This window comes from Coloeus monedula (genome assembly GCF_965178545.1).
Source record: "Coloeus monedula genome assembly, chromosome: 22".
Lineage (NCBI taxonomy): Eukaryota > Metazoa > Chordata > Aves > Passeriformes > Corvidae > Coloeus > Coloeus monedula.
Genome location: NC_138802.1, coordinates 7,547,853 through 7,570,136, shown reverse-complemented (window position 1 = coordinate 7,570,136; position 22,284 = coordinate 7,547,853). Strand labels below are relative to the sequence as shown.

Below are 22,284 nucleotides of genomic sequence, written 5' to 3'. Positions count from 1 at the left end.
AAATCCTGGAGGATGGGTAGGAGCAGCCCCGGGCTGCTGCAACTTTTCCTCCGGGGCCAGCATTCCCAAGGAGAGGAAACGCCGCATCCCACCCCTCTGAGCTGCCAGAAGAGTTGAAATCCAAGGATTTAACGCCCCCAAACCCCCTCCAACAGTTCCACCTTGGATAAACAGCCCCCCAAAATCCACCTGTGGGGGTGTTCGGAGGTTCTCTGCCCGAATGTTGGGCTTGGCCGAGGAGAGGGAGGCACAGGGTGGGTGCTCAGGGCAAACCACAGGGATCAGGATTTATTGTAACTGGAGGTTTATTGTGACATTTTTAGGAATCCAGTCGCCATCTGCCGGCAAACTCTGGCTGTTGGGTGGGAATTTGGGGGGAAATTTAAGATGTAAGGGGGACTTTCTGCGACTCCCTGTGCGAAAACTGGGGGGTTTTTAGGGTGCTGAACGGGCAGTTAATTTTGGAGTGAGGAAAAGGAAATGCAAATCCCACCCCAAAAGACTTCGTGTGGCTCGGAGCGCAAAGGAAAACGTTTGTGTAGTGAGTATCTCAGGTATAAATAAGAGAAGTTTAAGAAATTACGGGGTTTTGGGGATTTTTTTTCTGTTTTAAAAGCTGGAGCTGATCCTCGTGCTCCAAAAGAGCAGCTTTGGACTTAAATGAAGAGGCACAAATTGGAGGATGGAAGGACACACAAACACCTGGATGCCTGCAGAAGGGACAAGAGGTTGGATTGGTGGCTGAAATGGCCTAAATTTGGGGGCTGATTTGTCCAATAACCCAAAATTAAGGGAAAACATCTCAAACTTAAAGGAAAATGCCTCAAAATTAAGAGAAAACACCCTAAAACTAAGAGAAAACACCCAAAAATTAAGGGGAAACAAAACTGTTGAAAAACAGACACAAAAAAGGACCCCAAATTCAAGGGAAAAACACCCCAAAATCGAGAAAAAACATCCCAAAATTAAGGGAAAAAAACACCCAAAATTAAGGGAAAACTCCTCAAAATTCTTGTAAAACATACCAAAATTAAGGGACAATACCTCAAAGGGGAAAAAACGCCCAAACTAAGGGAAAACACCTCAACATTTAAGGAAAACACAAAAATTACGGGAAAACGCCTCAGCATTCCAACGCCTGCCCTGAGCCCGGTCCTCCGGGCCGCCAGGGGGCGCTGTGGCGCAGCGCTCCCGCCGCGGCTTCCCGCCCTTTCCGCGCGGTGCGCGTGCGTTGCCGGGCGCGGGCCGGCGGGCGGCGCGCGCATGCGCGGGACGCGGGCCCGGCGGCGGACGGGAATTAAAATGGAAGATGAGGAGGTCGCGGAGAGCTGGGAGGAGGCGGCCGACAGCGGGGTGAGGCCGGCGGCGCGGGGCGGCGCGGCGGGCCCGGGACGGCGGGGGGATGCGGGCGGGCGGCGCGGCAGTGCCTGAGGAGGCGGCGGGGCGCGTCCGGCAGCGCGGCGGCTCCGCGGCGCTGCTAGGCCTCTTAAAGGGACCGCGGCCCCGCTCGGCGAGGGGGGGCTGCGGACCGCCCCCAGCCCCGCTCCTCGCCGGTTCTTCAGTCCTCTTTCAGGTCCCTCCTTGGAGAAGCTCCCTGCCCGTCCTCCTTCTCCCCGTGTTCTCCTCGGTGTCCTCACCCCCCATCGGCCCGGCGGGGGCTGGGGCGGCAGCTCGGTGGGGTCGCAGCTCAGCCCCGCACAAAGCTCCGGCGCCGGGGAGGATGAGGGGGGAGGGCGGCGAGCAGAGCCAAAATGTGCGTGCCCAGCATGGCAGTGACCCTGGCAGGGCTCTGGGGACAGCGCGGGGGCTGCGGGTGCGCACCCAAAGGCCTTTTTCCCCCTTGATCACAACGTGCTCCTTCACTCGGGCAGAACGGGGGGAGTCCCAGCGTGGCCCGGTGGGGGTGAAGTTCCCCCCCGCTTTGAGAGCGGCTCAGGAGCTGGAGTTGGCATCGTGTCTGTCACGCTGAGAGACCCCGAGGATTTGTGTGTGCTGTGCTTGCAAATAAAGCGACTGTTTTAGCAGGAGCGTGGGCGGGTGCTCTGCGGGGTGTTCACAGGGAGAGGAAACTCCACCAGGCAAACTCTGCTTTTAATGAGTTCCTCGGGGTCGTTGAGGATCGGAGGGCAGAAGGGCCTCGGTGAGGAGCCTGAACAGGGCTGTGGGCAGGGGATTGGGTTACACCTGGCCAGAGCCAGGGGAGCAAAATAGAGCCTGTAACTCAACGCCCGAGAGGGGCCAGTGCCAGGCTGGCAGCGGAGCCGCTCGCCCGCCCCTCCTGCCAAAGCCGGGGGGCTGTGCCCAGCGGGAGCCTCGTGCCCGGCGTCGGAGTTCATTCCAGCGCTCCGAAACCGCTCCATGAAGGGACACGGCTGGAGTTGTGGGAGCCGATGACTGTGGCCTTGAGTAATGGTTTAAAATGGTCCAGCTGCTCCAGTCCTGCCATGGAGCGTCTTCCCAGTTTGTCCTTCCTGCTGGTACCTCACAGGTGTTTTTCCTTAGAAGGAAAAATCCCCGTCGCTTGTCCTTTCTCAAACTCTTTTCCAGTCCAGGCTGCTGGGAATTCATGCTCATAACCTCAATGGTGCTTGTGCTGCTGAGCAGGGACATTCCCCGGGGAATCACACAATCCTTAAGGTGGGAAAAGCCCTTCAAGACCATCGAGTGCACCCTGTGCCCGATCCCCACCTTGTCACCACCCCAGGACACTCAGTGCCACGTCCAGGCCTTCCTCGGACACCTCCGGAGATGGGCACTCCAGACCTCCCTGGGCAGCCCCTGCCAAGGCCTGATCACCCTTTCCATGACAAAGTTCCTCCTGATGTCCAACCCTGGCCCAGCCTGAGGCCGTTCCCTCTCCTCCTGTCCCTGTTCCCTGGCAGCAGAGCCCGACCCCCCGGCTGCCCCCTCCTGTCAGGGACTTGTGCAGAGCCACAAGGTCCCCCCTGAGCCTCCTTTGCTCCAGGCTGAGCCCCTTTCCCAGCTCCCTCAGCCGTTCCCTGTGGGCCTTGCAGGAGGAGCAGCTGCTGTGGCAGTTGTTGGGGCTCTGGATGCCTGTGGAAGCAGCTGGAGGGACATGGGAAGGGAGCTGCCTGTTCAGGGTGGGAGAGGGGGCAGGAGCTGCCCTCTGGCATCCCCGGGGGTCAGGAAGGGGATTTGACTCCGTGCATGGCAGGAAGGAGCCCTTGAGCTGCTGGTGGTGCCCGTGGGAAGTGGAAAGCTGAGCAGGATGGAGCAGAGGAGAGCCCAGCCTCCTCTTGTCCCGTGGTTCCTGTGGTCCTGCCGGATGCTGGTGCAGCTGGGGATGTTCAGGTGTCCCTGCTGCTGCAGAGGTCACAGCTACAGCAGGCAGCAGGTGGGGACAGAGGAATGAGGGCCAGAATAGGCTCTGCTGTAGCACCAGCAGCGACTGCAGAGCCTCCCGAGGGGCAGCTCTCAGCTCTGCTCTCTGTGACCAGGACAGGACCCAGGGAACGGCTGGAGCTGTGCCAGGGGAGTTTAGGTTGGATATCAGGAAAGGCTCTTCCCCCAGAGGGTGCTGGGCACTGCCCAGGCTCCCCAGGGAATGGGCACGGCCCCGAGGCTGCCAGGGGTGCCCAGGGTGGGGTTGTTGGGGGGGTCTGTGAAGAGCCAGGGGCTGGACTCTGATCCTTGTGGGTCCTTTCCAGCTGAGGACACTCCATGATTCTGTGATTTTCTTCCATCCAAGGCAGCACAAGATGGATCCCAACATAAAGGCACAAGGCTTGGCAGTCGTGGTTGGTGCTCAGGAGGAGGCTGCAACAAAGCAGAGACATCAAGGAGCAGCTTCAAACACATCCTGTTCTGACAGTGCCAGGACAAGGGAGAATGGCTCCCACTGCCAGAGGGCAGGGATGGATGGGATATTGGGAAGAAATTCCTCCCTGTGAGGGTGGGGAGGCCCTGGCACAGGGTGCCCAGAGCAGCTGTGGCTGCCCCTGGATCTCTGGCAGTGCCCAAGGCCTGGATGGGCTTTAAGGTCCCTTCCAGCCCAAACCATTCTGTGATTCTGATATTGCACACAGCTGAGAACCTGAGTTATTTAATTTTTTAGACCCTTCAGCACATGAAGGAACAGTAGAGATCCATGGTGGGTTTTTGGGATATGTTACCTGTGTCCCAGCATGTAATCTTTTAACATTCCATCCACAGGGGGTTCCTTGTAATCAGATTTTGAGTGCTGGGTTTTTTTTGTTTCTAGTTTTTGGTGAGGCTGAGAATTCTGCTTGAGGCCTTAAAAGAAAGGGGTTGTCAGCAAGAGGCAGCTCTGGGCTGAGCAGAGATCCTGTGGCCTCCTAATTAAAATTCACTTCATTTCTGTATTGCAGCTCTCCCAAACCAGGCAGCAGGAAAATCTCATTAGGTTGAAGAAAACCCCCAAAAACCTGACACAGCCCTTCTGCTTTGGTTTGGTCACTCAAGGAGCTGTAAAACAAATCCTCAAGCGGTTGTTTAGGTTTTTAATATGGCTTCTGTTTGTCTTTTGGTCTTGTGCCATCAGAATTGCCCCAAAAACGGAGCAGCTCCTTGGGAATGTGCCACCCTTGAGTGACTGTGCCAGGCAGGTGCCCTCTGCTGCGGCAGTGTCACCTGTCCCAGGAATCCTGGGGGCACAGGGTGCAGCAGGAATCCGTGGGGCCTCTGGGTCCCTGTCACCTCCCTGGTGTCTAATTAGAGCCCTGAAATGTCCATGAAATTGGGAGGTTTTGCTTGTCTGGGAGTTACAGGTAGAAAACCAGGGCGTGAGTAACGAGTGAGTTGTCCAAGTTAGGAGTAAGGATGGAAAGGGCTTCAAAGGCCAGTCGGGGTCAGAAAACACTAATGGGGCTTAATTCCTGGTTTGTTTTTCTGTTGTGTTGTGTGGCCTGGCTGGAAAACACAAATGAGAGGTCAGTTGGTGACACTCAGGCCTGTTTACCTGAGTGAACCGATAATTAAATGTTAGGTGGGAAGCTGGGCTCCCAAACTGGAGTGTATCCATGGTCATGGGTGATCCTCAGCCTGGAGCTGGTGCTTTACAGATGGATTCACTGGTTATTCCTTTGCCAGCTACAGTTTGAGTGTATCAGAGTCTTAATAATTGATTTCAGGTCAATCTCCTTCTGCTTCATCCCAAGGGGTTGGACAGCTCTGATCCCTGCTCTGTATGCCCAGGGACAGGACCCAGGGAACGGCTGGAGCTGTGTCAGGGGAGGGTTTAGGTTGGATATCAGGAAAGGTTCTTCCCCCAGAGGGTGCTGGGCACTGCCCAGGCTCCCCAGGGAATGGGCACGGCCCCGAGGCTGCCAGGGGTGCCCAGGGTGGGGTTGTTGGGGTGTCTGTGCAGGGCCAGGGGCTGGACTGGATGATCCTTGTGTTCCAGCTCAGGATATTCTGTGGTTCTCTGCAGGTCAAACATTACTCTGGCAATCCAAAACAGGTTAAAAAAATCATGGAATTGATCTCTTTGTTTGTCTTTTTCCCCCTGGAGTTTGCAGATTGAGCTCCCAGCTGCTGCTTCCTGCCTCCCCAGTGGCACCCACCGATGCCAGCCGTGCCTCGCCAGTCCCCCCAGGAAGGGAAAACCTGCCCCATTTCCCAGCTGTCCAGGAGGATGGGAGCAGCCAAAGGCCTGGGAATGAACTTTGCCCCGGCCTAGGGGCCGGGGATTGTCCCCTGCTTGTGTCGCAGCGCTGGGGGAGGACAGGTCACCTGAGGTGGCAGAAAGCCTCCTGTCTGTCACCTGAATGAGTCTGTGAGGGTGGGGTGGGTGTCACCTGCCAGCAAAGGCTCCAGGTCACTGGATCTGAAGGTTTCAGCTCCTGTCACTTGGAGCTGCTGAGTGGGATTGAAGTCCAGCAGAGTCAGAAGGGAAATGTTTTGGGCACTGTGACCTCCCTCTGCTCATGACTGCTGTGGTCAGAGGCCACAGTAACGAGGTTTGGGTGTGCAGGAGCTGTAGCCATGAGGAAAACTGGGTTTTGGTGTCAGGGCTGTGAGGGTCGTGGAATCCCAGGATGGTTTGGGTTGGAGGGACCTTAAAGCCCATCCAGTGCCACCCTCTGCCATGGGCAGGGACACCTCCCACTGTCCCAGGTTGCTCCAAGCCCCAATGTCCAGCCTGGCCTTGGGCACTGCCAGGGATCCAGGGGCAGCCACAGCTGCTCTGGGCACCCTGTGCCAGGGCCTGCCCACCCTCCCAGGGAACAATTCCTTCCCAGTATCCCACCTAACCCTGCCCTCTGGCAGTGGGAGCCATTCCCCCTTGTCCTGGCACTGTCAGACCCTTGTCCAAAGTCCCTCTCCAGCTCTCCTGGAGCCCCTTTAGACCCTGCAAGGGGCTCTGAGGTCTCCCTGGAGCCTTCTCCTCTCCTGGCTGAACACCCCCAGCTCTCCCAGCCTTTCCTCCCAGCAGAGCTGCTCCATCCCTCTGCTCATCCTGGAGCCTCCTCTGGACTCTCTCCAGCAGCTCCAGGCCCTTCCTGTGCTGGGACAGGGCTGGGGCAGCTCTGCAGGTGGGGTCCCACCTGAGCAGGGCAGAGGGGCAGAATCCCCCCTCTCCTGCTGCCATTGTGCTGGGATGAGCCCAGGATGGGTTTAGATTTCCCACACCAAAAAGATTTTGGGCAAGCTTTCACCGAGTGTTTGCTTTAGGTGCTGTCCAAAAAAATCTTGAAACTGGGAAATGTGAGTTTCTGTTTCTGCTGCTCGGTGTTGCTTGGGCAGAGGGAGGTTTCTTGGTAAGAAATGGGAAGTTTGGAGGTTGGGAATGAACAGTGGGAAGTGAGGGTTGGTTTGGGATATTGCAGCAAGGGAGAAGGAGCTGCTGCCCTCCCAAGTGCTTCCCCCTCCCATAACATGTCCATGCTGGCAATACCGTGTGGCACTGCCAGGCTTGTTCCCAAAAATACCCCCGTGTCCTGGTTCTCAGTCTCCTGGTGCCGGGGAGCAGGATCTACCCACAGAGACCTAAACAGCTGGGGCTTTCTGGGGCAAGCCACTGCCAGGCCTGAGCGTGGCAGAGTGACTGGGAGAGCTATTTAATGGAGCAGGCTGATTCCCAGTAGCCTCAGGAACTGGAATGTCGCAGTAATTAATTGATTAATTTTTCTTTGGAGGAGGGAAATAGGTGGATGATGAGGAGATCAGGGACTGTCCACGTCTGCTCTTTCCTGATGATGTTTTGGGGAAGCAGTTCCAGCTTCAGGTCCCCATCAACAGCTCTGGTGACCTCAGATCTTAAAACTTGTTTTTATTTCCTAAAGAAAAGAACATGAACCAGGCTTTGGAGTTTGTCTTCTGGAATTGCCAGAGTATCCAGTGGTGCTTTAATGAGCAGACAAGGCCGTGGTTTTGGGAGGGTCCAGCTCCAGCCTAAATTCCCTTGTTCTGGGGTTTGACATTCCATATTATTGGAGTGAGAAGGGGTAGAAGGTTGTGCTGGGAGTAAATACAGCAGAGAACCTGGTTAATGGTTTTCCAGAGCTTTGGAATGTTACCAGGGATCCAGGAGAGCACCGGGACCGCCCTGTGCTCCAGTAGGGATCTCCCCTGGATTTCTGCAGAGGAATTTTGGAGGAAGAGGGGGAAATACCCACCCAGTGTAAGTGATTTATACAAAGTCTCTGCCTTCCTCACACCTTCAGTCAAGGTCACTCACTAAACTTGGGATAAACACCAGCCAGGGGTTATCTTGTTATTCCTTCCCTGGATCAGCCGAGCTCGGAGCTGCCGGTATTTGTTGTGTTTGGAGAGTCCTTGCTGGCAGGGATGGGGGGGATAATGCTTTGTTTGTGTCCAGTGCACTGCAGTTATTCCCAAAAGGTTCTTTGGACAGCGGCATGGGCTGACTCGGGCTCCCCTGTGCTTTGCAATATTCTGGAGAGCTGGTTTTGCTTGGGAATGTGCCTCCATCCCATGGGAAACCATGATCCATAGGAATCATGGAGCTGACCTCCACAGGGCCGTCCCTTCCTGAAGGACACATTCGATCTCCAGCTCACCAGGAACATCACCAAGGTATCAGCTTTATGGCTGGGGTGGCTCTTTAGGATGCCAGGCCATGGGAATGTGGGATCTGAGCGGCAGCTTCGTGTCCTGGGGTCTGTGTCTGCATTCCAAGGGGGGTTGTGGATCCTCTGCTGTTCTCCTCAGGGGTGGGGTAGGAAGGATGGCTGTGATGGGGCAGGAGCTCAGTTTCCATGACGTCCTTGTCCACAAATGCAGCCTAAATGTCAGAGAACAGAGTCTCCTTCAGGGTGTTTGTTTGGGTCCTGTTTGGCATCCACAAATAATAGCCCTAAAAATAGGTGGGTGAGATTCCTTACTAATCTGTGGGGGAGGGGGTTTTGCACAGGGGTGTGAACCAGGCTTGGTTTTTGGCTAAGTTTGTCGGGGAAGTGGGGGCTTGGGAGGGCCCCTCAGGTGATGGAGACCCAGGGTTTGTCCAGAGTGACCTGTCCAGGTCCTCAGATGCCAAATCCAGCTGCCTCTCCAGACAGCTCATGCCTTTGGTGCTTGTAGTGCCTTTGGAACTCGCCCTCCGAGTCAGCTCCTAATTTTATCTCGTTACCCACACGGTGACAACGTGACACAGCAGTGCAGCGGGAATGACATCAGCAGACGGATGGATCCGTGCGGAGCAGCAGCAGGGATTTGATTTTAATTAAAAGTGAGCAGTGCCAAGGTGATTCTGCTTTTAAATTGGTGCAGTGATCCCGGTCACGAGCTGCGAGGCTTCTCACAGCTGGGGCTGTCTCTGCACGTGGTGTTCAAGTGCTCCATTCCTACAATTCCAAACATCCTAGTAATGAATGCTGAGCTTCCTGGAAAATGTGGAGTCAGTTCCTGTGTTTAAAAGAAAACACAATTTCTGTCACACCAAGAGGTGTGTGAGGTTGGGGAGCTGCTTTTGACTGTATTTAAACATGAAGGGAGATTTTTTTCCTACCCAAAAGTTCAGTGGATATCTGGAGGCAGCTGGAATCCCTTCAGCAGCACCACGAATTCCATGGATTCTGCAGGACTACCAGTTGTTTGGCTGGGGTGGGAGGGATCTGCCTGTGTTTGGTGTGAATGGCTGGTTTATGTTATTCTGCCAAGATCTCTAGGTGTGGAGGAAGCCTCGTGTTCTGGAGAGAACCCCGTGGATCCATCAGCTGCTGGGGCTGGAACTTGGGGAATATTTTAGCTGCTCTTTGCTGTGCTCCTTGTGCCAGCCTGGTGTGGGCACAGGCCAGGGCAGTGCCTGTCCTCTGGGCTGGGGCACCTCCAGTCCTGGGACCCTCGTGGCAAGAGGGGACATGGAGGGGCTGGAGCATGTCCAGGGCAGGGAATGGAGCTGGGAAGGGGCTGGAGCAGCAGGAGCGGCTGAGGGAGCTGGGAAAGGGGCTGAGCCTGGAGCAAAGGAGGCTCAGGGGGACCTTGTGGCTCTGCACAAGTCCCTGACAGGAGGGGGCAGCCGGGGGGGTCGGGCTCTGCTCGCAGGGAACAGGGAACAGGAGGAGAGGGAACGGCCTCAGGCTGGGCCAGGGGAGGGGCAGGATGGACATCAGCAGGAATTTCTGCATGGAAAGGGTGCTCAGGCCTTGGCAGGGGCTGCCCAGGGAGGTTTGGAGTGCCCATCTCCGGAGGTGTCCGAGGAAGGGCTGGACGTGGCACTCAGGGCTCTGGGCTGGGAACAAGGTGGGCATCGGGCACAGGGTGGACTCTGTGATCCAAGGCCTTTTCCCACCTAAATGATCCTGTGTGATCCTTGGTGAGGAGCTCCCCAAGCACAGAGCAGCTGCTGAGTGTGTTGGCAGTGGTTTATGATCCAGGACCGTGCACTTTCTCTGTGACCACTGGCAGCTCTGGGGGATTGGAGACAAAAACACCAAGACTTTTGCCGGAAGTGACCTGCTCAGAGTGGGAAAGAGTGAAACAGACTGTGAAGGAGTCACGGTGGCTTTGAAGGGTTCCTTGGAATAAGTTTTTGTATTGAGCAGAGTAAAGTTTCATTTTTGCTCTGGTAGAGGAGGCTGCAGGTTGTGGTTGGAGTGTCCGGCGTGTGCGGGGCTGTCCAGCAGCGCTCAGGCCGCTGACATGAGTCACCTGTGCTCAGGTGGGGGTGACGCTCTGCAATTGCAGCATCTCGCAGCCCCGCGTTCGGAGCGTGGCTTCAGCCCCGGGCTCGCCTCCAGAGGCACCAGCAGTGTAGGAACATGACTTTGCCAAAGCCACCTCTCCTCTGCCGGGAAGGAGGGAGCAGAACGGAGCCTTCCTCGGGGCTGCCATGTGGCTTGTGGCACTGCCATGCCCATGGTCCCACCTGAGGGCCCAGCACCCGTGTTCAGCTCTGGAGTCGCTGCTTGGACTGAAATGAGTTGAGAAGCTCCTGAGTGCGTTTCCCCCCCTTCCACCCCGTTTTCCTGTTGTTTCTCTCCCCCATGCACTGAAATATTTAATAAGGGATATTCCAGGAGGCCCTGGGAGCCGTGGTGAACTCTTGGAAGCTGAAAATGTGGTTTCAGGACCACGATGTCACCTCGGCTGGCTCAGTGAGGAGCCAACCGCTTCCCCTCAGTTCGACTTCCACTGCTTGCCACCAGCTGCTCCACAGCATCTCCATCCTCACCAGGATATCCGCTTCCCTGCTGCCTGTTTCCTTTTCCTCCCTCCTGAGCAGCAGTGGGATGGGATTTTCTTCCCTCCCAGTCCTCTTGAAGAGGAAGGAAACTGCAGGTGTTTGTCCTCCACAGGAGGCTCTGTCTGAGAGCTGCCTTGTGAAGCTCTGCCTGGTTTTGTTACCTCCCAGGACAGAGTTGGGTAGGAAACTCAACTTCCCACCCGCCTTTTATCTTCCTGAAATGATTTATTCCTTTCTAGGTGGAGGCTGCCATGGCCTGTATGACCAACTGCAAACACTGGTTTGGCATCTTGTAGTGACTTGCGCTCCTTCCCAGCTCTCTGGGGCAGCAGGGAATCTCTGTCCAAACCCGTTCCTTTCCCGAGCTGTGCCTGCTGCAGTTCCTGCTGGCAGCGTGGGGAAGCAACCAGGCCTCAAAGCAGAGCAGTTGCCTCCTGCCAGAAGTCTGGAATTTCCTTCAGTAGTGCCAGTTATCAGCTGGCTAAACTAGGACACTCTCAGGTAGTGTTTTCCCCCCTTCCTTGATGATTAAATCAAACATAAAAAGCTGCTTTGGAGCCTCTTTTAACAGAGCTCTTGTGAGGATCTAAAAATACCGGCGGGGTTGGGGCAGGTCACCTGCAGCAGGGTTGAAACTTCGTTGTTGGCTTCGTTTTCCTCCTTAGCCGAGTTTCTCTGCGTAATTGCTGCGGTTGCAACACCTGGCCACCTTCGCCGAGGTGGATGCCAGCCTCGGGCAGAGGCTGACACGCTCAAATCCCGGCTCTGCCAGGGTGATTAAGGCGTCTTCCCGCCGATGGGTGACTCGGCAGCGTGTGGAAAGGCAAGGAGCAGCACAGGGAGGCTCCCGCGTGCGTGTGGGGCAGGGCAGGGACTTCTCCTGACAGGAATGTGGCCCTGCCGGCCAGGGCCAGCCCTTCCCACGGCCGTGGGCTCGGGGCTCAGCTCCCCCTGGAACCACGCCTGCGAATCGCCCCGGCCGGCGGCGGCTGCTGCTGCTGCTCTGCCCCCGGCAGGTTTGGCGCCGGTTCCCGCTGGCATCTGGGAATACCTTGCTGTGGAATCCTGTGGTTTTTTTACCTTCCTAGGGGTTTCTTTGCCAGCTGAAGTGGCTAAAATGAGCGATGAGTGCGCCGCGCCGCGCCACGCCGGATCCACGGCCTGCTGTGGGTGTACTCCTGCTTACAGCACCATACTCGTGGTGCCTTTGCTTTTCTTGTGGATTATCCGTGGTGGCTTTGCTTTTCTTCTTGATTCCCAAGTAATCCTCAGTTTGTGAGGAATCACACACTCCCTACCCCCTTTACAGATCAGCATTCGCAAGAGTGAAATCAAATGTGTGCCCGGACAGGCTCAAACTCTGACCTCCAAGCTGAGATTTGTGTTCATTTTATTAAAAACTTCATGTTTTTACTTTTCCCTCCTTTTCTAGGAAATAGACAGACGGTTGGAAAAGAAGCTGAAGATCACACAGAAGGAAAGGTAAAATCCTGATTTTCCTGAGGCGCTGTTGGACAACTGGAGGCCTGGGGAGTGTGGGAACAGTGGGGAAATAGCTTCAAACTGAGCAGGGAGCGCTGGGTTGGAGCTGGGAATTAGGGAATCCCTGTCTCCGTGCCACTAGGTGGCCCTTCGGAGCCGCGGCAGGGCAGCAGAAAGCTGCTCCAGAGTGATTTGATTTCAGAGCCGGCTCCTCCAGACTGGCTGTAGCTCCAGCTGGGGGGAAGCCATGTAAGAAAAAGGCACTCGGGGAAAGAAATGGGTGAGTCAGGTAATCCCAGCTCGATTGACTTGCTGTGTCTTGCACCAGGGAGAGTTTCTTTTCCTGCTTCCTTTGGGTCGGGGCAGGGGTGTGTTATTGCCTCCTACCAGAATGTTTCTAATCACTGCTGACAAATCCTTTGTTGTTGGGGGTTTTTCCCCTTTGATTAGTAGAGAGTCATGGGATTGATTCTCTGGGCAGAAAAGGGACTATAAAGCATTCAGATGGTGAGATGGGGCCGAGGCTGGCTCTGAGGAGTGAAGCAGCAGGGTTGGAGTGAAAGGCTGGGTATCCTGGTGAGAGGAGCCCTAAAAATCCTTGCAGTGGATGAAATCAAGGTGCTTATATCAATATCTTTGACTAGAAATGCTAAAACTTTACCCAGTGTCTGTTCCCTTTCCTTCAGTGGAGTCCAGTGGTGTCAAACATAGCAGGGACTGATTTTCCATCCCTTTCCGAGCTAATCTGCTGCTCTCGTTTAGAGTTACAACTATAACAAGGTCTTTAATTATTCCAGGCTGCTCTTAATCACAGGGAGTGACATCTGAGCACGAGGAATTCACACGCCGGGCGGAAAACCCCCGTGGAAAACAAGCACCAACCCAATGCTTTTCTTTCCAACAGCAGAAAGTCCAAATCTCCTCCCAAAGTGCCGATTGTGATCCAGGACGACAGCCTTCCCGCAGGGCCTCCCCCCCAGATCCGCATCCTCAAGAGGCCGACGAGCAACGGCGTCCTCAGCAACCCCAACTCCGCCAGCCGCCCGGCCTTCCCCGTGAAATCCCTGGCGCAGCGCGAGGCCGAGTACGCCGAGGCCAGGAAACGGATCCTGGGCAGCGCCAGTCCCGAGGAGGAGCAGGAGAAGCCCATCCTGGATAGGTGAGAGCAGCCCCTAGGGAATTCCTGCCTGGCACGAGTGGGGGTGAGCTCCTCCGGGAGTACAGCCAGGCCAGCAAGGAGAGAGGAGGGCTCTGTTAGCAGAGCCTCAGCTGCGTGGGAGTGAGGGGAAGTGCCTGAGAAGGCCGTAACTCATGGAATCGTTAAGGTTGGAAAAGCCCTCCAAGATCACAGAGTGCAGCCATTAACTGGCACCGCCGTGTTCCCCACTAAACGTGTCTCCAGGTGCCGCCTCCCTGTGCCTTTGGAACACTTCCAGGGATCCAGGGGCAGCCACAGCTGCTCTGGGCACCCTGTGCCAGGGCCTGCCCACCCTCCCAGGGAACAATTCCTTCCCAGTATCCCACCTAACCCTGCCCTCTGGCAGTGGGAAGCCATTCCCTGTGTCCTGTCTCTCCAGGCTCTTGTCCAAAGTCCCTCCGTCTTTCCTGCTGGCCCCTTCAGATACTTCAGGAAGGCCACAGTTTGGTCACCCCAGAGGTTGTCTTCTCCAGGCTGAACAATCCCAATTCCCTCAGCCTTTCCTCCCTGCAGAGCTGTTCCATCCTTCTGATCCCCTTGGTGGGCTCCTTTGGACTTGTTCCATGTCCTTGTGCTGGGGATCCCAGAGCATGTGACAACATCCCTGTGGTGCAGGGGTTTCCCAAAGGCACTCGGAATTCCACACTGCATTGCCTCCACTCCTGCTCCCAGTGTCCCTGCAGGCCCCACCCCTGCTCCCAGTGTCCCCACCCCTGCTCCGAGTGTCCCTGCAGGCCCCAGCCCTGTTCCCAGTGTCCCCAGCCCTGTTCCCAGTGTCCCCAGCCCTGCTCCTCTGTCCCTGCTCCCAGTGTCCCCAGCTCTGCTCTCAGTGTCCCTGCAGGCCCCAGCTCTGCTCCCAGTGTCCCCAGCTCTGCTCTCAGTGTCCCTGCAGGCCCCAGCTCTGCTCCCAGTGTCCCCAGCTCTGCTCCTCTGTCCCTGCAGGCCCCACCCCTGCTCCCAGTGTCCCCAGCTCTGCTCCTCTGTCCCTGCAGGCCCCAGCCCTGCTCCCAGTGTCCCCAGCTCTGCTCCTCTGTCCCTGCAGGCCGCCGCGGATCTCGCAGCCCGAGGACACCAGGCAGCCCAACAATGTGATCCGGCAGCCGCTGGGCCCCGATGGCTCCCAGGGCTTCAAGCAGCGCAGATAGAGGCGGATGCGCCGTTCCGCCGGCACGGACACACGGACCTGGGCGAGGGGACCTCCCGGGGTGATTTGCACTGTGACCCTTTTGCTCTGCCCACTGTGACCTTCAGCCCCACGCACTGTGACCTCCCCTCTGCACCCACTGTGACCGGCGATCCCAGCAGGGCTGTCCCCGCAGCCAGGGGGACGAGAGGGGGCCGTGCCGGACTCGGCCGGGCGCAGGGCGGTGTGCGTGTCCCGCTCGGGTGGGAGCGAGCGCCAGCAATAACGCTTGTTGTACTCGAAACCTGGCATTTAAGGGAAAGAAAAAAAAAAAAAAAAAAAGGTGGGAAGCCTCCCCAGCCACGCATGTTGTCCTCATCACTTCCAGAACGAGTTCTGTTTCCAAGGATTTTAGGTTCTTTTATTTGGTTTTCTGTTTGCTTTCTGTATCTCGGATCGGCGGAGGTCGTGGGAAGGGTTTGAGCTGTTTGTTTGAATCCAGAGAGGTAGCTGAGCGTTCCGCAGGGAATTCCATTGGATTTCCGTGAATTTGACGGCTCGGGGATGACGAGCTCATGCTTCTCCATTTCCACTGCCATGGAAGTGAGCTCCTGGATATCCCCGGGTACCTCGGGGTTGGACCCAGTTTACGTCTTGCTCCTGTTAAAGCTTGGCTCCGATTCCCTGCTGGCTTTGAGGAAAAGCTTGAAATACATCCTTTTTGGGTTCTTTTGTATTTGGGGAGAAGGGAATGCAGAGTGACCCCGTGAAAATGCCTGCTGTCCAGCCACGGAGGGCCGGGCAGTGAAGAATTAGGGAGATGTGGCGAGGAGGAGAGTATCCGGCACCGCTCCGGCCGTGACATCGGGCAGTGGGATATCCCGAGGGTCCGGCCTCGGGCAGCGCAGGGACGGTACGAGCTCTCCCGGAATGGCAGAACCGGGAACCAGACCAGCCTTGGAGAAAGCCTGGATGATCCCTCCGTCTCCCTGGAGGCAGCAAGGCTTCAGGGAAGGGATCGTTCTCCTCCGGCTCCCGGGAAGAGGACGGGGAGGCTGCTGCTCCCCAGGAACGGAGATGTTCCCCCCTGGATGAAGCTGAGTCTCACTTGGTATCAAGGGATTGGATGAACACTAAATGCTCTTCTTGGAGGGGACGGCACCTGGAAAGCCGGGTGGTTCCCGACGGATTCCTGCATCCGGCTGCTGCCTTCAGTAGGCTCGAGGGGGATCGAGCCAATCTTGACATGCACGAGAAGCCCTGGGTGGAAATAAGGCTTCAATCCACCGAAACGGGAAAATAAAAACTACCTGTGTATCCAAGCGATCCGCTGGAACGTTAATGAGCTCCTCGCAGCTGGTTCCAGGCGGGGCGGGATTCCCCCGGGATTCCCCCGGGATTCCCCGGGATCCCCAGCCCCCGGTGACTTTTGGGGGATCTCACTCATCCCCCCCGGGCTGGGGGCCGGGATGAGCTCCGGGAGGGAGAAGGACGTCAGCAATAACCGTAGTCACCGCGCCTTTCCTTAATTACTCCTAAAAATAGCGTCAAATAGCCAAAAAACTCCCGAACCCACCGGATTTCTGGTGCGCGTGGTCAGTGTCACAGCGCTGCCTCCTCCGTGTCCGGCACCGGAATTCCACCACCGGCACTGAGACCTCCGGCACCAAAATCCCCTTTTCCAGCACTGAACTCTCCTTCTCCGACACGGAAATCTCCCGGCTGCTCCTGCTGCGTCCCGGTGCCCAGGATACGTCCCGCCCGCGGGCAGGGCTCGGCGGCGTTCCTGTGGGAAGCGCCTTCATCCCGAGGAGGGGAGGAGGAACACGGTACCGCGTGTTTTCGCCCCAAAAAACGTGCGCCGGAAAGAAAACGTTTTATAAATTGTATTTTAAATAAATGTCTTTAAACTTTTCACGGCTTGATGGCTCCCTCCTTTATCCCCGTGGCTCCCATGGGTGGCTTTTTGGTGACAGGGGCATGAAAGTCCACCAGGAAAGTAAAATCTGGGAGCGTTCGGCCGTAATTGTGCCGGTTTTATCCAAAACCAGGGAATTTTGCCCCATTTTTAGGGTGGTTGGGAGGAGTGGTTCGAGGAGGGTGGGAAGGACAGTGCTCCAAGAGAAGATGTGGATCCCAAACGTGGTTGTGAGCACTGCCTCTCCATGGAGGAGAAGGAAGCAAATTAGTTAATTTAATTAATTAATGAATTGAATTGAATTGAACTGAATTATTTTGTTGCTCCGTGCTGGCTCCCCCCTGGATGTTGTGCTCCATAATGTCCGGAGACGGTGCTGGAGGCTCTTGGGGTGAGGAGGAGTCCGGCAGTTCCCGCAGCCCCCGGCTCCCTTGGAATTCTGGTGATTTTTAACAATTTATTTATAATAGCAACCATGTAAATATAGAACATTAGTATAGAATGTAGAAATATTCGCAAATATATACATATATTGAATGGAAAACAAATATAGTGTATAGAATATGATACGATTGAATACCTAATACATATTTTATACATCATACCTATATCTTACAGAACATACACTACTATAATATAAATAAATAGCAGTAGTAGAATAAATTATCTGATTTATAAAATTATCTGATCTATAACATCAGTGAAACCTGTGAGTTTCGTGGCTCGGAGCCCAGAGCCGGTTCCAGTTCCAGCGGCGCACTGGGACCAGTTACCGCAGCTCCCTGCTCGGGGTCCTCCCGTCCGCCAGGGGGCGCCGAGGGCGCGGAAGCGCCTCTTTCCGCCGGGCTCCGCCCACGCCGCGGCGGCCGCGCAGGCAGCAGCGAGGTACCATCGAGGCGTCGGGACAGAGCGGCGGCGGGGCCGCGATGGCGGCGGAGCCGGAGGAGGAGTACGAGTCCGTGCTGTGCGTGAAGCCGGCGGTGCTCGTGTACCGGGTACCGCCGCGGGCCTCCAACCGCGGCTACAGGTGGGGCCCGCGCCCGCCCGCGGGGTGTCAGCGCCTGCTGGCGTGGGGGGTCCCTTCCCTGTGGGGTTTGGGGGGGTCCCCTCCTCATAGGGTGTGTGGGGTGTGTGGTTCCCGGGAGGTGTTTGGGGTCTCTCTCTCTCCCCGTGGGGCAGCAAGAACTGCCCCTCACGGGGTATCTCAGGCCCCCTGAGACATCTCAGCGCCTTGCGGGCTCTCCGAGCCCCCCATGGGGTATCTCTGCCCCCCATCCCAGCCCCACTGGGCTGTCTCCGTCCCCCGTGCGTTTGGGGCTCCCGTCCCCTCAATCCCCAGCCGCAGCCTGTCCTGGCACAGCCGGGCTGTCCCTAACGCAGCTCTGGGGCTGGAAACTCCGCGCAAAGGGAACCGAAACCTCCCGCCTGCTCCCCCCGCCAACCCAGCAGCTGTTTTGGGGTGAAACGAGACATCTTGTGACAAATCCCCCCTCCCGCTCTCCCCACCCTGACCCTCGTTACCAGCTCCGGGGCAGCACAGGCGGCTCAGGCTCCGCTTCCTGTTTTTTCCAGAGCCGCGGAGTGGCAGCTGGACCAGCCGGCCTGGAGCGGGCGCCTGCGGATCACGGCCAAGGGCAGCACGGCCTTCATCAAGCTGGAGGACAAGACCTCGGGTGAGGAGGGAATTCCAGGGCTCCGCGGGGAGCAGGGGCGCGGGGCCGTACCCCGGCCTTACCCCGCTCCCGTTCCTGTTTTCCAGGAGAGCTGTTTGCCCAGGCTCCTGTGGAGCAGTTCCCTGGCATCGCTGTGGAGAGCGTGACAGACTCCAGCAGATACTTTGTCATCCGGATTGAAGATGGGAATGGTGCGTCCCACACAGCCGGGGACTCCTCGGAGCCCCCACTGCTCTTGTTTGGGAAGGATTCCCGCTTTCCATGGCGGAACATTCCCTGCACAGCGTGGCAGAGGGGGGAATTGCCTCCCTCCCACACGCCAGCCATGCTCTGAGCTTCACCAGGAACAAAACCACTTGGATTTGGCTGCTCAGCAGTGGCAGGAGGATGCAGGATCATCCCCCTGCTGCCGGTTAATTAAAAAGCTGTTTTCACTGAAGCTCTAGGTGCAGCCCACGAGGTGAAACACCTGGAGATGCCTTTGGAGAAGGGAAGGCTCTGGGGTGACCAAATTGTGGCCTTCTAAAGGGGCTCCAGGAGAGCTGGAGAGGGACCTGGGACAAGGGTCTGGAGTGCCAGGACAAGGGGGAATGGCTCCCAGTGCCAGAGGGCAGGGATGGATGGGGTATTGGGAAGGAATTGTGGGCAGGCCCTGGCACAGAGTGCCCAGAGCAGCTGGGGCTGCCCCTGGATCCCTGGCAGTGTCCCAGGCCAGGCTGGATGGGGCTTGGAGCAGCCTGAGACAGTGGGAGGTGTCCCTGCCCATGGCAGGGGTGGCACTGGATGGGCTTTGAGGTCCCTCCAACCCAAACCATTCTGGGATTCTGGGACCCCCGGTCCCATGGCTCAGTCTCCAGAGTCCCAGCTCCCTCTGGAGGCAGCGCCACGCACGGGGATGTGCAGGATGGAGCATCCCATCCCTCTTCCTGTGCCGCTGAGCATCCCAGCCCTGACTCCTCCTCCCTGCCCAGGCCGCCGGGCGTTCATCGGAGTCGGCTTTGTGGACCGAGGGGACGCCTTTGACTTCAATGTGGCTCTCCAGGACCACTTCAAGTGAGTTTTGCCTCTCCCTGTGTCCTCTCAGCTCCGTTTTTGGCAGGTCTCCTCCAGGAATGGGGGAGAAGTGGGAGCTGGGATGGGCAGGTGTGGTGGGAAGAGGTGGAAACTCCCCTTCCTCTCTCCCGTATTTCCCAGTCTGGATTAGCAGCGTCCCAAACTGGGCTTCCCAAATCCCACAGTGGGCATCCAAATTCCCAGTCCAGATTCCCTAAATCACTTCCTCTACTTCATGTATCAGCTGTAAGGAGCTGGCCCCAGGGGCTGCTCGGGCTGCTGGGCGTGGGGGCTTTGGGGAGGGATGGGCGCGGTGCCGGCCGGTGGATCCGTGCGGCTGCCAGGAATCATCCCCTGGGCGCTCCCCCCGAGAGTCTGGGATCACACCCACGGCCTTTGCAGAGCTGCTGCCGGGCACAGGGGATGATCCTGAGCAGGATTTGTCCCGGGGAGCCTGGGCCGGGTGCTGACGTCTCCTTTCCGTGGGTTTAACTCCTGCAGGTGGGTGAGGCAGCAGAGCGAGCTGGCCCGGCAGGCCCAGGACCTGGAGCAGGGCCCCAAGCTGGATCTGGGCTTCAAGGAGGGACAAACCATCAAACTCAACATCGCTGTGAGGGGCTTTTCCAGCTGATCCCAGCTTTTCCTTTGGGTGGCACGAGGAAGCAGCAGCTTCTCCCCAGAATCCCCGGGTGTGGGCTCAGGGCAGAGCCTGTCGGGATAACACTGCCTGCAGGGATTTGCAGGGGCTTGTGGTGCAATTCCTGCTTCCAAAACCAGGCCTGTGGGATTTGGGGGTAAGAAACACCCTCGGTGGGACCCCTTTGGATGCACCAGCAGTGGGATGTCGCAGCACTGCAGGATTTTATTCCCAAAATAAAACCATCTGGCTTCCAGGGTTCATGCTCCAGCTCTGGATTTAAAATGTGATCCCACCCAAACTTCCCGCTCTCCTTTCAGAACATGAAGAAAAAAGAAGGAGCCCCAGGGAGCACCAGGCCACGTCCTGCAGGGCCTGGGGGCCTGAGCTTGCTCCCACCACCCCCTGGAGGAAAATCCGGCTCCGGAGAGCGCCCAGCCTCGCTCCCCACGCCCGCCCGGCTCCCGGGAACCCCCATCACAGGTTCGAGGTCACACAGAGCTCCTGAGGGGCTGCTGTATCCATCAGGAAACGGGGGGGGGAATCTGGGAGTGAGAAATAACTCCTGGTGTTTTGTTTTCTCTCTTCCCGACTTTCTGACAGATTCCCTGTTGTCCTGGCCTCAGCCCACTGCTGCTCCGGCTGCTGATGTCTGGGGAGACTTTGCCAAGGCTTCGGGGTGAGCAGCAGAGGCATTTGGGAGGGATGTGGATGCCCCAAAACCTGCTGGTTTTGCTGGAAAACCCCGCTGGGGTGGGGGCACTGCTCCAGCCGGTCCCAGCTGTGGGATTCAGGATCTGTGCTGCCAGTTCCCTCAGTTCAGGTCCGTGGGCACTTCTTGCTCCGCTGCTCCAGGAGAGTTTTGGGGTGGTCCTGGATGGCCCATTTGCGGCCCAGTTTCCTCCCTGGATGCCTTTTCCATTTCTAAACACCCTTTTTTCCTGTTTTTCCCTCTCGCCAGGTCGGCTTCTAACCAGACTCAGGGGAACACTGGCTGGGTTCAGTTCTGATCCCGGCCTTGACCTGCTTTTCCCCTCGTGGGGGCTGGGATCCTCAGGATTCCTTTGGGACCAAAGAAGCAGCTTCAGGACACCTCACTCCTGCCCTTAAATCCCGCCCAGCATCAAAATGCTGGGGTAAGTGCTGGAAAGAAACAACCACGTGCCTTAAAACACTCCACAGCCTGTGCCTGCCACACCCAGGGCTTGTTCCTGGATCATGGGAGACCTCGGAGGCTTCTCCTTCGGGAAAAACCATCAGGTCCATCCCTCTCCTTGATCAGGAGAGGGAGAGCAAGAGCTTGGAGCCTCCTCAGAGATTCCCCTGCCTTCTCCTTGTGCTTCTGAGCCGGATAAATTCTTCCCTCGGCGAGGAGCATCCTCCTGGAGGCATCCCACCTCCCAAATCCAGACAGACCGTTCCCTGCCACGATGCCAAGCATCGCCTGGATTTTTTCCTGAGCACTTAACCGGGATGTGCGGAGCCTGATCCCAGCGTTTCCATGCTGAAATTCCTCATTTCTTACTCTGGGAAGTTTGTTTTACTCTTCCTCTATTTTGAAGACACGATTTTTTACTGCTTTCCGTGGACATTTTATTAAGGACAGAATGGAGTTGGGCTCTTGGACAGAGCCGGGGTTGAGATTCCTGTTGAAACAAATAAGTATTTTCTTACCTATTTATGTTAAGGCTTTTCCGAGTACGAAATCCCGCTTCTTTTTATCCAACCCTTTGGATTTTCCTTTCCATTTCCAACCGGATGACGGGCATTTTGCTTTCAGAGCTTTCCCCTGGGCCTGGCAGCTGACCCAGGTGAGAATGTAATGCTTCCGAGTGAGCAATAAAAAGGTTTTGATGCCAGGTTGGATATTTGTTCCCCCCCCGGGTGGGCTCGGAGCGGCCAGGATGAGCTTTTGTGATTCCTGTTCCTTGCCGGTGCCGAGGGAATGGGATTGGACACGGAGCACAACAGAACCTGTTGCTTAGCAGTGGTTTCTATTGGGAAGGACACCGGGAGGGGAAGGTAAGAGAAGAAATGAGGGGAAAAGAGGGGTTTTCGGGACACAAACGCTCGGGGGTGGAACTGGAGGCAGCTCCCGCCTGGCTGGAGGCGTCCAGGACGCCGTAAATCCTCAATCCCATCTGCCTGCTCCCTGTTCCGGGTAATCTCCGGCTCTCCGGGGCAGAAAGGACACTTTCCCTGCCGGGGGGGTGCGAGGGGAGAGCGGCCGGGAGAGCCCCTCCTTCCCGGAGCGTAGCTTGGGGCCAGATCCATCCCGTGTTCCCGGAGCGGGGATGCCTCCAGCCCCCGCGGTGGGGGATTCTGAGCCGGCCTTGGGGATTTATCCCCACTTTTCCCTACCGGGCTGGCGGCAGCAAGTCTTTAATTACCCGGGGGATAATTAAAGCTCCGGCGGGGGCGGTGATCCGGGGTCCCCCCGCATCCCGGGGGGTGTTGAAGCCGCTTCACCCCTCGGCAACCCCGGCTCGCTCCACCCCGGAGCTTTTCCTGCCGGAGCGAACTCCGGGCGGTAATGAGCTTACGGAACGAACGCGGGGCTTAGGGAAGGGCCT

The 22,284-nt window shown here is 57.1% G+C and overlaps 2 protein-coding genes across 3 annotated transcripts; both read left to right on the top strand.

Annotated features, from left to right (window-relative positions):
• Positions 1-1,234: 1,234 nt before the first annotated feature.
• Positions 1,235-16,344, top strand: SZRD1 (SUZ RNA binding domain containing 1). 2 transcript variants are annotated; one of them, XM_082295511.1, is made up of 4 exons: positions 1,235-1,353; positions 12,060-12,109; positions 13,017-13,268; positions 14,350-16,344. In XM_082295511.1, exons 1-4 carry the CDS (start codon positions 1,264-1,266, stop codon positions 14,450-14,452), a joined length of 495 nt encoding a protein of 164 aa, XP_082151637.1. In that variant the 5' UTR covers positions 1,235-1,263; the 3' UTR covers positions 14,453-16,344. The 2 variants fall into 2 exon arrangements, with proteins under 2 accessions (XP_082151637.1, XP_082151638.1); XM_082295512.1 differs by having other exon boundaries at positions 1,266-1,353; positions 13,014-13,268.
• An 895-nt stretch (positions 16,345-17,239) lies between these two features.
• Positions 17,240-21,654, top strand: NECAP2 (NECAP endocytosis associated 2). The gene is made up of 8 exons (XM_082295910.1): positions 17,240-17,375; positions 17,921-18,021; positions 18,108-18,212; positions 18,993-19,074; positions 19,576-19,684; positions 20,032-20,194; positions 20,315-20,390; positions 20,673-21,654. Exons 1-8 carry the CDS (start codon positions 17,275-17,277, stop codon positions 20,719-20,721), a joined length of 786 nt encoding a protein of 261 aa, XP_082152036.1. The 5' UTR covers positions 17,240-17,274; the 3' UTR covers positions 20,722-21,654.
• Positions 21,655-22,284: the final 630 nt, after the last annotated feature.